At 40.9% G+C, this 12,957-nt stretch overlaps 1 protein-coding gene across 4 annotated transcripts in view; it reads left to right on the forward strand.

Annotated features, from left to right (window-relative positions):
• The window catches only part of CPLANE1 (ciliogenesis and planar polarity effector complex subunit 1), a 115,106-nt gene extending 109,773 nt beyond the window's left edge, over positions 1-5,333 (forward strand). For all 4 annotated transcript variants that reach the window (XM_046672086.1, XM_046672089.1, XM_046672088.1 and 1 more), the window contains 2 exons: positions 4,227-4,405; positions 4,890-5,333. In XM_046672086.1, the coding sequence (XP_046528042.1) occupies positions 4,227-4,405; positions 4,890-5,063 (353 nt within the window). In that variant the 3' untranslated portion in view covers positions 5,064-5,333. The remainder of the gene's footprint in view (positions 1-4,226; positions 4,406-4,889) is intronic.
• The last annotated feature ends 7,624 nt before the right edge of the window (positions 5,334-12,957 follow it).

Raw genomic sequence — 12,957 nt, forward strand, 5'->3', positions numbered from 1 at the left:
ATGAATTTGAGTCCTAGAAGCATCACATCCTGAGCTTTTAATTTTATAATCCAGCCTTGTTTTCTTTCAAAGTCTCTCATTTTAATCCTTTGTAAAACGTTTTCTAGTTTAGCTTTTTATTCTTTTCTAAGCAAATGTCTAGCAATGTTTAGTTTAACAGATAAAATGCCCCCAAATACAATGTTGCCCCTAAAAATAATTGAAATTATATGTACATTTGTTTTTTTTGTTTGTTTTTGTGGGGTTTTTTTAGCCCTGAGCTAACTACTGCCAATCCTCCTCTTTTTGCTGAGGAAGCCTGGCCCTGAACTAACGTCTGTGCCCATCTTCCTCTACTTTATACATGGGGATGCCTACCACAGCATGGCATGGCAAGCAGTGCCATGTCTGCACCCGGGATCCGAACTGGCGAACCCCGGGCCACCCAGAAGCAGAACATGCGAACTTAACCGCTGCGCCACTGGGCCGGCCCCTATATGTACATTTGTATTGTATTGTGTATGAAAACTCTAGAGACCCAGGGTTTTGTGTTCTTGAAGTGGGTTATGATCTAGCATGAGGCCTTGCCCAGAGAAAGGCAAATAGAGGTATTTCTTCCATTGTCTGGTGGTAGCCCTGCCTCTGAGAGGAAGAAGTTGAGTGTGACTCCAAGTTTCTAGCTTGGTGCTTGTCTAGGTTGCAGCCCAATAACTGACACAGGTAGGATAAGAGGAGGAGCAGGGTTTTCTTTTGGAGGTGATGGAGGTAATGGATTCGCTTTTACTGTTTGTAGTTTCAGATTCCTCAGACTAGACTCTTAAGACATTGTCTGGCAATATGTTATAAAGAAACTGAGTGGCATCATTCAGCGGCCTACAGAGAAAGAGTGCTTCTTCAAGGGAGGCTGCTGCACTTGCCGGCCTAGTTTCCACTGTGGAGTTTCTTCTTGATATATCATTTACCTGTCTCCTGCGAAAGCTTTCCCTGCCTGCACCAGGGCAAGAACACACACCTACCTTGAAAAGCTTTGAACATTCTCCGTTTCACAGAATTTCTTTCATGTTGTATTTTCATCTCAACATTGTCTGTCCCACATAAATCCTAGAGAATGCAGTCTGATCTGAAGAGAAGGAAATCACAAAGCCATTCCTGGATAAAGATATGTGAGGAAAAGCCAGTGATAGCCTCTCGAGGTTCGTAGATACCCCATAGGTAAAGGCTTATCCCCAAATGCAGAGTTGTTAACCCTAATTTCAGCAGACTTGGTGATGATTTTGTCACTTTCTAGATGGCAATAATTGTGTTCATTTGACAAACGAGTATCAAAGTCTAGATAGCAGATTAATTTAGCAGAGATGGGGGTGGGATTCATTGGTAGTTACAGCCTTTGCTAATCTCTTATATACTGAATACTTGAAGGAACAACTTCAGCATCCTGCCTCCATTTGGTTCCATTTACTTTGGAGAGACAGCCTACCCTTGTGGTTATAATACTGCTTAACCACCTGTTGGTTTCTTTCTCTCTCTCTCTCTGTGTTTTTTGTTTTGTTTTGTTTTGTTTTTGCTGAGGAAGATTAGCCCTGAGCTAAGATCTGTTGCCAATCTTCCTCTTTTTTTCGCTGAGGAAGATTGGCCCTGGGCTAACATCTATGCCAGTGTTCCTCCACTTTACATGTGGGTCACTGCCACAGCATGGCTGACGAGTGGTGTAGGTCCATGCCCAGGATCTGAACTTGGGCTGCCGAAGAGGAACATGCCAAACCTAACCACTATGCCACAGAGCTGACCCCTGGTTTCTCTTTTTTTAATCCTTTAGTCTCAACTTTTTCTGTGTTTTACTGGCTGTTTTCTTTTTTAGCACAGTATTTGTTCACATGTGCATTCCTATTGTCCATTCATAGATAATTTTGCTTTCATAGAGTTTTTCAAAATTTGTTCTTTAGTAATGTTTACTGAAATAATTATTTTAACATGGAACTTTCAGTCTCATCCCAAAATACTCAGTGATGTCTTTAAATAGCAGGAAAAGAAAGCCAAACCTTTTTCAACCAGAGCACCGCTCTCACGTTTGATGCTAAAGTGGCAACCACAGGTACTACAGAATGATGTCAGCTTTGTTTCTTTTCAGACCCTTGGGGCCAGTCAAAAGAAAAATCCCTCAGCCGCCTTGTACCACCACCCTCTGGCCCCGCTTTGGCACTAATCCAGGAGGCAAGCTATTGGAAAGCTGCTGCCTTGGGGATCCAGATAAATAGGCCCATTTCTCATTTACACATATGAAGATTATCCTAAAGGAGCCTCTGAGTACTGTTCTTCTTTCACCCCCAAAAAGAGAAAGTGGATGTATTAGCTCAGGTTCTGGGCATAGACCAGCTCCATCATCTTGGGCAGATTATCTACCCTTTCTAAGCCTCCCTTTCCTCATTTGCAAAATGGAGATAATAACACTTCCCCCATACGATTTTCAGGAAGAATATTCATTTAGCAACCATCCGTTAAGCTCCTCCTACATACCAGGCACTGTTCGTCATGAACAACACAGACAATAGCACAAAAATAAGATATGGGAGACCTTCTTAAAGAAGGTCTCTTTGAGAAAGTGTAATGGAGTCAAGATCCTGAGTGATGAAAAAGGGGTTGTCATGCAAAGATAAGGCAGAACAGTTCCAGGCAGAGAGAAGAGCAAGTTGAAAGCCCAGACAGACACCAACTTGGTATGACAGAAACGATCAGTATGGGAAAGTGGCCAGAGATGGTTGGAGAGAGCGGTGAGAGACGATACAGGCTAAGGCAAAGAGCTCGGATTTTACTCTGGATCCAGTGGGACTCCATCGGAGGGAATTCAGCAGCGAGATAATTTATAATTTATATTTTAGAACATGTGGGAGAAAAAACAGAAGGCGGCAGACAAACACAGAGATACTGCTTGGACTAGAGTTATAACAATAGAAATGGGGAAAGTTATTAGATTTGGAATATATTTTGAAGGTAGACCAAATTAAGACTTGCTGATGGATTGCTTATAGGATGTGTAAGAAAGAGAAAGATAAAAGAAAATTGGATTTTAACCTGAGCATTTCCTGGGATGGGGAAGAGTATTGAAGGAATGGGTTTAGGGGTAGAAATTAATGGTTTGGTTTTGGACATGTTAAGGGTGAGATGTTTATTGCACATCCAAGTAAAGATGTCAAGAAGGCACTTTGCTCTGTGAGGCTAGAAGTACAGGTTTGAGAACTGTCCGCATGTAGATGATATTTCCAGCTATTGCCTAGATGAGCTCAGCTGGGGAGAGTGTAGATGTGTAAGAGGACCAAGGCCCGGGCCCCGGGGCACTCCGGTAAGTTCAAAGGACTGAATGTAGATAAAGCGCTTAGCCATAGTAGCTGTCAAAAGGTGTGCTATTGCTGTTCTGGGGGCGTATTTATTTCTGGGTGGCATCCTCGGCTTTAAGGACGTGAGGTTGGTAGAGCTGTCAAGGACCCGGTGCCCGGACTTCACCACTCTGTTACCTCCTCTTCCTCTCTTCAGGGAGCCACACAACTGCTTGTCGCAACCTGTGTTTACTTCCCACCATACCTTATGTCTTGGGTGTTTCTTCAGGTCACCCTGGTGAGGGGCACAACGTACTGTAACATCGGTTTTGGAACATTAAGTGCTTTAGGTGGGCACGCTCGTCTACGGCCTTGTGCAGAGAAGCATTATTGGTTGAGGAATTTGCTAAGCTGCCTCTGGGCACTAGCTGGGATGAAACTTTCTTTTCAACAAACCCTGATATTCAGTAAGGAGGAAGAGGGCCGTAATGTGTTGTCATTGCATTTACCTTGATGCCTGTGACCAAAGGCAGCTTGTAGGCATGAAGCCTGAGTGAAGATACCTAAAACATCACGCCTAGGAAGCTTCCACAAGACTTTCCAGAAGAGGCAAGAAAGGCACAGCTCCTCAAGTTCACCCAACTTTGAGGTTGGAACTTCTCCACAGTTCTGTTCTATCTGTGACTTCTCCCTGGACTCGCTTGTCCTAGAGGTTACCATTACCTTTGACGTCAAAAGAGGTGGCCCCAAATCAGTTTCCTTCTCTCACACTGACAGGACCAGAATCGCTAGAACTCTAAAGTGAAGCATATCCAGACCTTGTGATTCCAACATTAGGTAAAATGTTATTGCCTTGGATTTGATGAAAAAAGTCACAATGAACAAACGTATAAATGAATCAGTCCTAACGTATGCTTTGTTCTTTTCCCTTGAAAGGCTCTCGTGCTCCATGTTGTAGTCTGCAGCATACAAAAAGTCACGGACGTGCCGGGCTTGCACCGCAAACCAAGCAGGTGTGTATAGAGTATGAGAGAGAGGAGACCGTGGTGAGCCCCTGGATATTACCTTCAGACATCCGTCAGATTCTTCATGAGAGTCACGGTTCTCTTCTACAAGTAAGCATTGTTCCAGATTGCAAGGTGCCTAGTGATTCCTTTGTGTTCTTCAGGTTTTTTTTTTTTTTTTTTGGTTTATTTTTTGTGGGATGTAGAGATACTGAAAAATTGTTAGGTCATTTTGAAGTAGTAATTCAAAACGTCTACACTTTTGGTTTAGTACTTCCAGCATTTATCTTTCAGAATTTTCCTTGACTTTGTATTTTAACAAAAAAATAACCAAAATGTAAGAAAAGGTAATTGTACTACCGTTATAAAAATCCATTCTGTCTTCAGATCTGGTGCCAGCATCTAGTTGTGTCAGATGATGTCCAGCCCATTGCCAATCCAGATGTCCTGGGCAACGACAGCCTGGGTTCCCTTCATATTTCCTTCACCATTTGGTAGACGAGCAACTCTAGAATCTTTGGGAAGCTTAGTTCAAGTTCCATTTACTTTTTTCTGAGGCTAAGCCCACAACTTACTGTCTTTCTCAATTTGATAGGACTTGTCACCAACGAAAGAGGAGCCAAAGCCTCCTTTTGAGGTGAGTGGCATGGACAGCATGTCTGAGAGCACTGGCAGCATCCTCAGCAAGCTTGACTGGAATGCCATTGAAGACATGGTGGCCAGTGTGGAGGACAAGAGCCCGTCTGTCTACTGGGCCCTGGACCTGTAAGACCTGAATAGGCCAGCATCTCACTGATGTGGTTCTGAAATATTTGTGAGTTTCAGGAAGAGAAGCAATGAAGGAAGCGATGTGAATTTATCACCTGCAGCCATATTATTACCTGGATTAGCTATTTCAAGAGGGAAAAATAAACATTTCTCAATAATTTTGCCTTCATGGGGAAAGGGTTGTTTAACTATAGATGTATTATATGTTTTTTGCATTTGAATTATCTTTAGGCATAATTTTTTAAGTGATGAAAAGTACTTACTTAAACTACTTTCAATAAAAATCTTCTATCTATGTTGCATCCTTCTTTACTACCACCTGAGTTTTGAGAAACAACCTTATATGGGTAAACTTGATAGGAAAAAACAAGTTTCTTCTCCTTTCATGGAGGAGAAGAAATCACAATCTCACCTGAGACACTCAATAATGAGCTCCATTTTCAAACACATCCTAAAATTCACTTCTGCAGGGCTTGGCTTAGGAGTAAAAAGGAGCCAACCGCCTTCCACCAGTCCTGAACTACTGCATAACCCAAGTTTCACGTAGACCAGATCTTCTGTCCTCTGCCCTGTAGCCTGAAAAGCCTTGGCAGAAGAAATGGGGATGGCTGATTTGGGTGGGAAAGGAAGGGAATATGACTTTTGACTCCAGGGGGCTCATATTAACTAACTTTATACAAACTATGGTGCAGAGAGCTAGTACTGCACCCAAGGTGTCATAATTTTGGAGGATAATTTTTATGAAAAGAAACTCAAAACCTTCCCCCACTTGTCCATCTTTTGCTGTAGTATCAAAGACTACGATTATCTGAGAAAGCTGTTGAGTATTCCTCCTCCTCCAACTACACCCCTGCTTTTTTCATACACTTCAACCAAACAACATGTTGCAACAGGCTGAATACAGAAGCAGGTATGAGACTTCACCTGTCTTCTGTTAAGCCAAAAATTAAAGAGATTTGTAAAACTATAAAAAGAAATGCTACTCTTCTCACTAAATTTTTAAAAAATAGTTATTTTTATAAAAATGTGTTATATGTTAATGTTGAATGGGCCATTGTAATTTAAAATAATATTTAAACATTTTTCTCAGTTTCTAACATGATGAATATTGACAGGTATACCCACATAAACAAAAGCTCTTTGGGGTCCTCAATAATTCTTATGAGTATAAAGAGAACAAGAAGTTTAAGAACTGCTGCTTTAGGGGCAAAAATATGAACCTTCTCAGACTTTTAGAGTCCATGTACCACTCTCACCACTTCACAAACTGGTTTTACAAGAGTATAATTCCTTTTACCTGCCCACTCCTGTGCTTTTAAGGAAAGACAGTTTCCAATGCTGTTTCATTTCTTCCTGTAGATCCAAATTTCTATCTATCTAGTATTTCCCTTCAGCCTGAAGATCATTAGCATTTCTTATAGTGCAGATCTTCTGGCAGTTAATACTCTCAGGTTTCATAGACCGAACTGTATCTTTATTTCACCCTCATTTTTGAAGGATATTTCTCTAGCCCTGCAAAGTTTTTACTTCTAAGATGGACCTTTCTGGTGTCTAAACTGGATGCCTGGGGTGTTAATGAGGTGTTAGCAAGATCTCTCCACTCTCTCTGGGCTGGGCCTCCAACACCCCCCAGCACTGCTTACTCTCTAGCAGCTCTTATTGTCTCAACCTCGTAGGAGCTGCTTTCTGGTAAGCCTCATGGACTCTTGCACTGAATACAGTCAGCTCACCTCTTGTTCAGTAAACACAGTGAACCCACGCACAGACTTTTAGGGATCCTCTGTGCACAGCTTCCTTTTCTCTGCTGCCCTACCCTGCAGATTCCAGCCACTGTTACTACCCTGAACTCAGATCTCTGCTTCCTCAGCTCAGTGGGACCACTGTGACCTGCCTGGACTCTAGCTCATTACGCTAGAGTCAGGATAATAAGCAGAGAGCTAGGCATTCATGAGTCACCTTGTGAGCTTACCTTCTCTTGGGGATCACTGTCTTGTGCTGCATGTTGTCCAGTGTCTAAAAGCAGTTGTCTCACATAGCTTTTGTCCTATTTTACGGTCAAGGCAGGCAGGCTAGTCAGGTACCAGTTACTCTGTCATAGCTGGAAGTGGAACTCTTAATTTCAGTGAACTTTTCCTCCATACAACACACCTGAGAATGAGGAATGAAGGAGGGCAGTGAATATCAGCAGAGCACTGATGAGCCTAGGCAGTCTCTAGCCCCAGCTTGAACATGTTCTGAGTCTTCAAAAAACTGCAATATGATGATTTTGCTTAGTGTCTGAACACAGAGGAAACATCCCAAGGAGTATGTTTCAGACCTTTCTACTTATAAGGAAGGGTCTAGACTTCATGCCCTCCATACATGGATTAAAAGAAGCAGTTTTCATATCTAGACTTTAAGAATTTACCGTGCTCAAGATTACCTCCAATTTCAAAAAGGGTTCCCCAATTTCTCAAAACTGAATTTTGCTCACATTTTTATTAGAAAATATGTTACGCAGCATTTACTATAGTGTAGCACTAAGCAAAAGCCACATCTGAGTGTCTGACTATTCTGGCTGAGTTTGGAATCTATCAGCAAAGAAGCTCAAACACAAAACTTCTGCCAAGATGTTATGTCCATGGCCCTGGGTTAAAAGGACTTCAGCCTTCCTTACTCTCCCACTTGAGCACCCAGTGTTTCTAGCCTGTAGTATATACTCAGTAAATGTTTGTTTGATGAATTAATGAATAGCTTGTACCATTTTCCACTTAACAATTCAAATTATTATGTACTATGCATTGTGACCTACTTTGCTTTTCTGTAAGAAATCAAACCTTGGACCTTGCTGAGGAAGTAAGAGAAAAAAGAAAATGCACTTGATAATTGTGCAGAAGTCACATTAGTAGCCCTCCAGAACTCCTCTTTCCTTTAAGCATTGCTTATATTCTGACCATTCATGTGTGTTCAACATCTGGACTGTGGGCCTACGCCATTAAGGAGACCCTGATGGAAACTAATGCTTTCATTTTCATAAAATATTGAATCTCGGGGACACCTGAGAGGAAAAAATCCTTGTTAGGTAAGGTTGGTTTGTAAGTTGGGAATGAATGGCCCAGGCTGTTCCTGTATTTGTGGGCCTCAGGCCAACTTCTGTGGCAGGAGTTGCCTAGCCGAAGGGGGGATTTTTATATAGGTTTTAAAAAACGATACTAATTTAGAAAGAAGTACTTAAAATATATTCAAGGCCATTAAATGTGAAAACAAGCTAATTAAATAACCTCAGTATTAAGAATTTTAAAACGGTTTCTAGATAGTGTATTGATAAATTATTTTTATTCCTTCTCTCTCTTAAGACCCAAGTGGAAGGATAATAAAGGAATTTTTAAATGTATAAAGCAACATGAAGAGAATTGGAGGGGAGATATTACTGGATGAGAGAAGTAGCAGTAAGTGTAAGAGACTAGAGGAAGCCATAACATAATTTGTGCAAAAGAGGATAGTTATGAACAGTGAACTCAGGACTCAGCTGACAAGCACAAAAAGGGACATGGCGAGACAATCATGGTTGTAAGTGTAACTTACAGCAGTCACAACTCCTCATCTAGGCAACCCTTGTTCAAAGAACTCCCAGCAGGTGTGCCCCAGGCAGGAGTCTGGCTTCCCATCTGATCACCCTAGAGCAGAGGTCAGCAAGTCTGGCCCTGCTCTCTGTTCTTGTGAATAAAGTTTTACTGAAACACAACCTTCCCATCCATTGACGTATTCTCTACGCTGCTTCTGTGCTTGAGCGGCAGAGCTGCATGGTTACTACATAGACTGTGTTACTTGTAGAGCCTAAAATACGTATTTTCTGGCCCCTTACAGAAAAAGTTTGCTGACCACTGCCCCAGAGTGGAGCCCATCAGATGAAATCCACCTATGCACTGAGAGCTTCAATAAACTTCTTAGTACCTTATTCTAAAACCTGAATGGACAGGTAGGCATCACCAGATATATGAAGAAAGCCCTCATCATTAAAGGGAGAATCCAAATTAAATGGGCAAAATAACAGAGAAAACAGATCATGCAGGAAATAGAAGAAATGGTTTTTTTAAACTAAAACAAATGGTAATGGTCAGACAATGAAGGAGGAAACCTTATCCTCACATTTCCATGAGGTTATTTCTATTAATAAAGAGAATGTATATTTCTGGTTGGTGAGTGGCAAGAATTCAACATCAGTTGATTCCCATTTTTTAAATGAGTGCAATACATCTGTTAAAAACCAGATATGTGTGTGACTTCACTCTCTTCCCTACTCTTGGCGCTCGATGAGTGAGGGCAGCAGTTTCTTTCAGTAGGCTACGTGGATTTAAGGATTTGCCTTGCAGATGGATCTCAAGGTCTAGATTTGGGGCAGATGGCAGCAAGCTTGACTGTGGCTGCAGGTCCAGGCTACAATATGTTCTCTACTCTGGCTCTGTTGACAATAAAGCTGTTAATTTTATTTCCATCTGTCTGACTCCAGTTTACCATTCTAATCAAACTTGAAGGAGTGAGGAATGTGAGCTATCAGCTTCCTTAAATCTGAACACATGATGCACTGGCTGTGACTTGAGCTTATGCCTCCAAATGGCAAGTGAGAATTCTCCTTTTGAATCTGAGAGATATGGGATGTTGTATTCATAAATAAAGAATAAGATACTGTATGAGAGGACAAAGAACAGGGAGAAATTCTTTGAAAATTAGAATATAGCTGAAAAAAAATTTAATTGAAAAAGTTGAAAAAAACTCAGAGCCAAAAGACCAAAAAAGAAAAAGCAAAGAATCCTAACTGAGAATATCAGTCCAGGAAGAATAATATCTGACAGAAATTACAGAGAGAATAAAGAAACTAAAGGGGAAGAAGTTACCAAAGGAAATTCTCCATAGCTAAGGACACAGATTAAAACTCTATATAACATGTCCTGTAAAATGAATTTTACAAAGAGATCCATTAAGGGATATCACAATGAAACTTTAGAGTATGAGAAATACAGAAAACATCCTAAAAGCTTCTAGAGAGGGAAGACACGGGTGACATACACAGGAACAATAACAATCAGTATGCAAGCAGCCCTCTTAGCAGCAACAGCACAGGCTAGAGTATGGTGAAAATGCTTTCAAAGAAAAAATGTTCAACTTAGAATTCTAGACCCAGCTATCATTATGAGGTGAGAATAAAGACATCAACAAAACAGGGTTAAAAAATCTGGTACAACACCTTCACAGCGGTCTGAGAAAATCAGTCCAGATTGGTGCAAAATAAGATCAGTTCCAGGAAGGAGTTTCTTGATGGTGGAACCAGAGGGGGAGGAGAGGAGACTCGAATGAATGAAAGAAATGAAAGAGCGCTCCAAAAGAGTTAAAGATTTCTATGTGGAAATTATGAGTGAAAAAGCAAAGTGATCTCACTAAAGAAAAAACAAGAGCATATAAGAAAGGAAAAGTATTCACAATACACTAAATGTAGGCTATGACTGGAGAATATTTATATAGTTTTATATTACATAAGCGCTCATTATAATTATATCCATATTGGGAGGAGAGGGTAAGAGTATTAAGAGCCAAGTCTTTCTCTATCATAAAAAATTCCATACATCATAATTCAATAAATAAGGTCTAGAATAAATTAACTATGTATTATTTTTTTTTGAGGAAGATTAGCCCTGAGCTAACTGCTGCCAATCCTCCTCTTTTTGCTGAGGAAGACTGGCCCTGAGCTAACATCCATGCCCATCTTCCTCTACTTTTTTTTTTTTTTTCCTAATATGTGGAACGCCTGCCACAGCATGGCTCGCCAAGCGGTGCCATGTCCGCACCCGGGATCCGAACTGGTGAACCCCAGGCCGCCCAAGTGGAATGTGAGCACTTAACTGCTGTGCCACCGGGCCAGCCCCCTAACAGTATATTCTTTAGAAATATGGATATAACTACCCAAATAAAGATATGAGTTGAAAGTGATTGCCTCTATGAACAAGGGATTGTTTAATTAGAAAAAAATAAATCATTAAATAATGGAAACTTAATCATTGCATCAAAAGCCTGCCTCATTAAAATTTTTATTTTGGAATTACTTTGAATTGTATAAAAGGCAGGATTTTAAAGATTCAATTGACAGTTTTAAGCTATACAGAAATCCACCAAGACTACTTTTCTCCTTTGTGGATAATGTCACATCTTCTGATTCCTTATTTTAAAGCCTGGTTACTCCTCACGGGCTGTCCTCCGGATGAACCAAGTGGTGAATCATGTTGTCTTCTATGTGGATACCCACCCAGGAAAACTTGTCTTACTCACCAAATCTTACTAAGAAAATTCACACCTGTTCTCTCCTTATTACAACTTAAATAATAGCCAACCAAAGCTATGTGACCAATTTAAACATCCTAAACAGTTCTACAGATGAGGCCACTTCTCTCCTTCCATCACCCCCACCCAAGTTATCATCATCTTTCACATGGACCCTTATGGTCTCCCTCCAATCACTGTATAAATTGTAGCCAGTGATCTTTTAAAAACTCAAATCTGATTCCACAAATGCAAATCCCTATTCCACGCCCAATCATCTTAATTTTTTAATGGCTCCCCGTTGCTCATACGACACCCTTAACAGGGCCTACAAAAGCATAATTTGGCTTATTTCAGCAGCTTCATCATTCTACTCTCATTTGTTCTCTGCCATTCACAGGAACTGTGAAGCATCTGAAGGCACTATGCTCTTTTCTTCAGGGCCTTTGCGTGTACTGTGTCATCAATTTGCAATTTTCCTTGCATCCCTTTCATCTATTTTTCCCCTCAGACTTCACAGGTCAACCATCATGTCCCTAAGGAATGAACTGCTGGAAGCAATTTAAAAAAAAAGAATTTCCCATTTCTCAATGGTTCAACCAACATTATTTGGCATCTATTTCTATCTATTACATGCCAGGCTTTATCTGAGGATTAGTTTCACTTGGAAAAGGAAGCCTTTCTGATCTTCCCCAATCCTCCAGACTACTTCAGTGCCACATACTCTCATGGTTTCTGTTACTTTTCCTTTCAAGCACTCATTTCAGTTGTAAAGTAACAACTGTAGAATTGTGTACTTTGTGTTTCATATCCTGTCTCTCCCACCAGAACACAAGCTTACTGCCAATGGGTCAACACAGTTCACTGCCCATTGAAGGCACTCAGCAAATACTTGTCAAATGATTGAATTTGCAAAAACTAAAAATAATGAGCCAATGTCAATAGCAACTGATCTCCAAGACAAACTGTGAGTATGACAGGAAAGAAGAATCCAATGCTTTAAGCTCAGGAATGGGGTTCAGAATGTAGTCTGTGATTCCTTGATCTCTCCAATGCCAACCTTTCACCTTTACTAGTTCATTCCTACGGTCACACTGTGCACCTTGTTTCCAGAACCACTCTACCTCAGAAATGTCACACATTCCTTCCTCTGACTTCATCATCCATTATTCAATTTGTGCTACTCCACGGCACTTGCTCTTGCACTTCATGGAAACCTTTGAACCTTGACCCTTCCATTTTCTCCCAATGCAACTCTTCAACTACACCCCTAGCAAACTCCCAATCCTGGCTCAATGACCAATCACCTTCTTTGCTGTGTGGCTGAGCACTACTGGAAAAAAAATAACACAATCATGCAGTGGCATCCTCACAATTCTCCACATTGTAGCCAGTGAGTGATCTTTTTTGAACCACAGCCCTGCATATGTCATACCCCCAAACCTTTGAAAGTGGCTTTTTATTATCTGCTTTTCTCCCTAGCTTCACTGCTCAGCATTTCAGTACTCTGTTGTTTCTCCCTGCTCTTCCACTCTCCCCAAGATTCTCATTCATTTCTCAACTCAACCACAAACTGGCTTTGCTCTCATCCTCTCTGAAACTAC

Source organism: Equus quagga, chromosome 9, assembly GCF_021613505.1.
Source record: "Equus quagga isolate Etosha38 chromosome 9, UCLA_HA_Equagga_1.0, whole genome shotgun sequence".
NCBI lineage: Eukaryota > Metazoa > Chordata > Mammalia > Perissodactyla > Equidae > Equus > Equus quagga.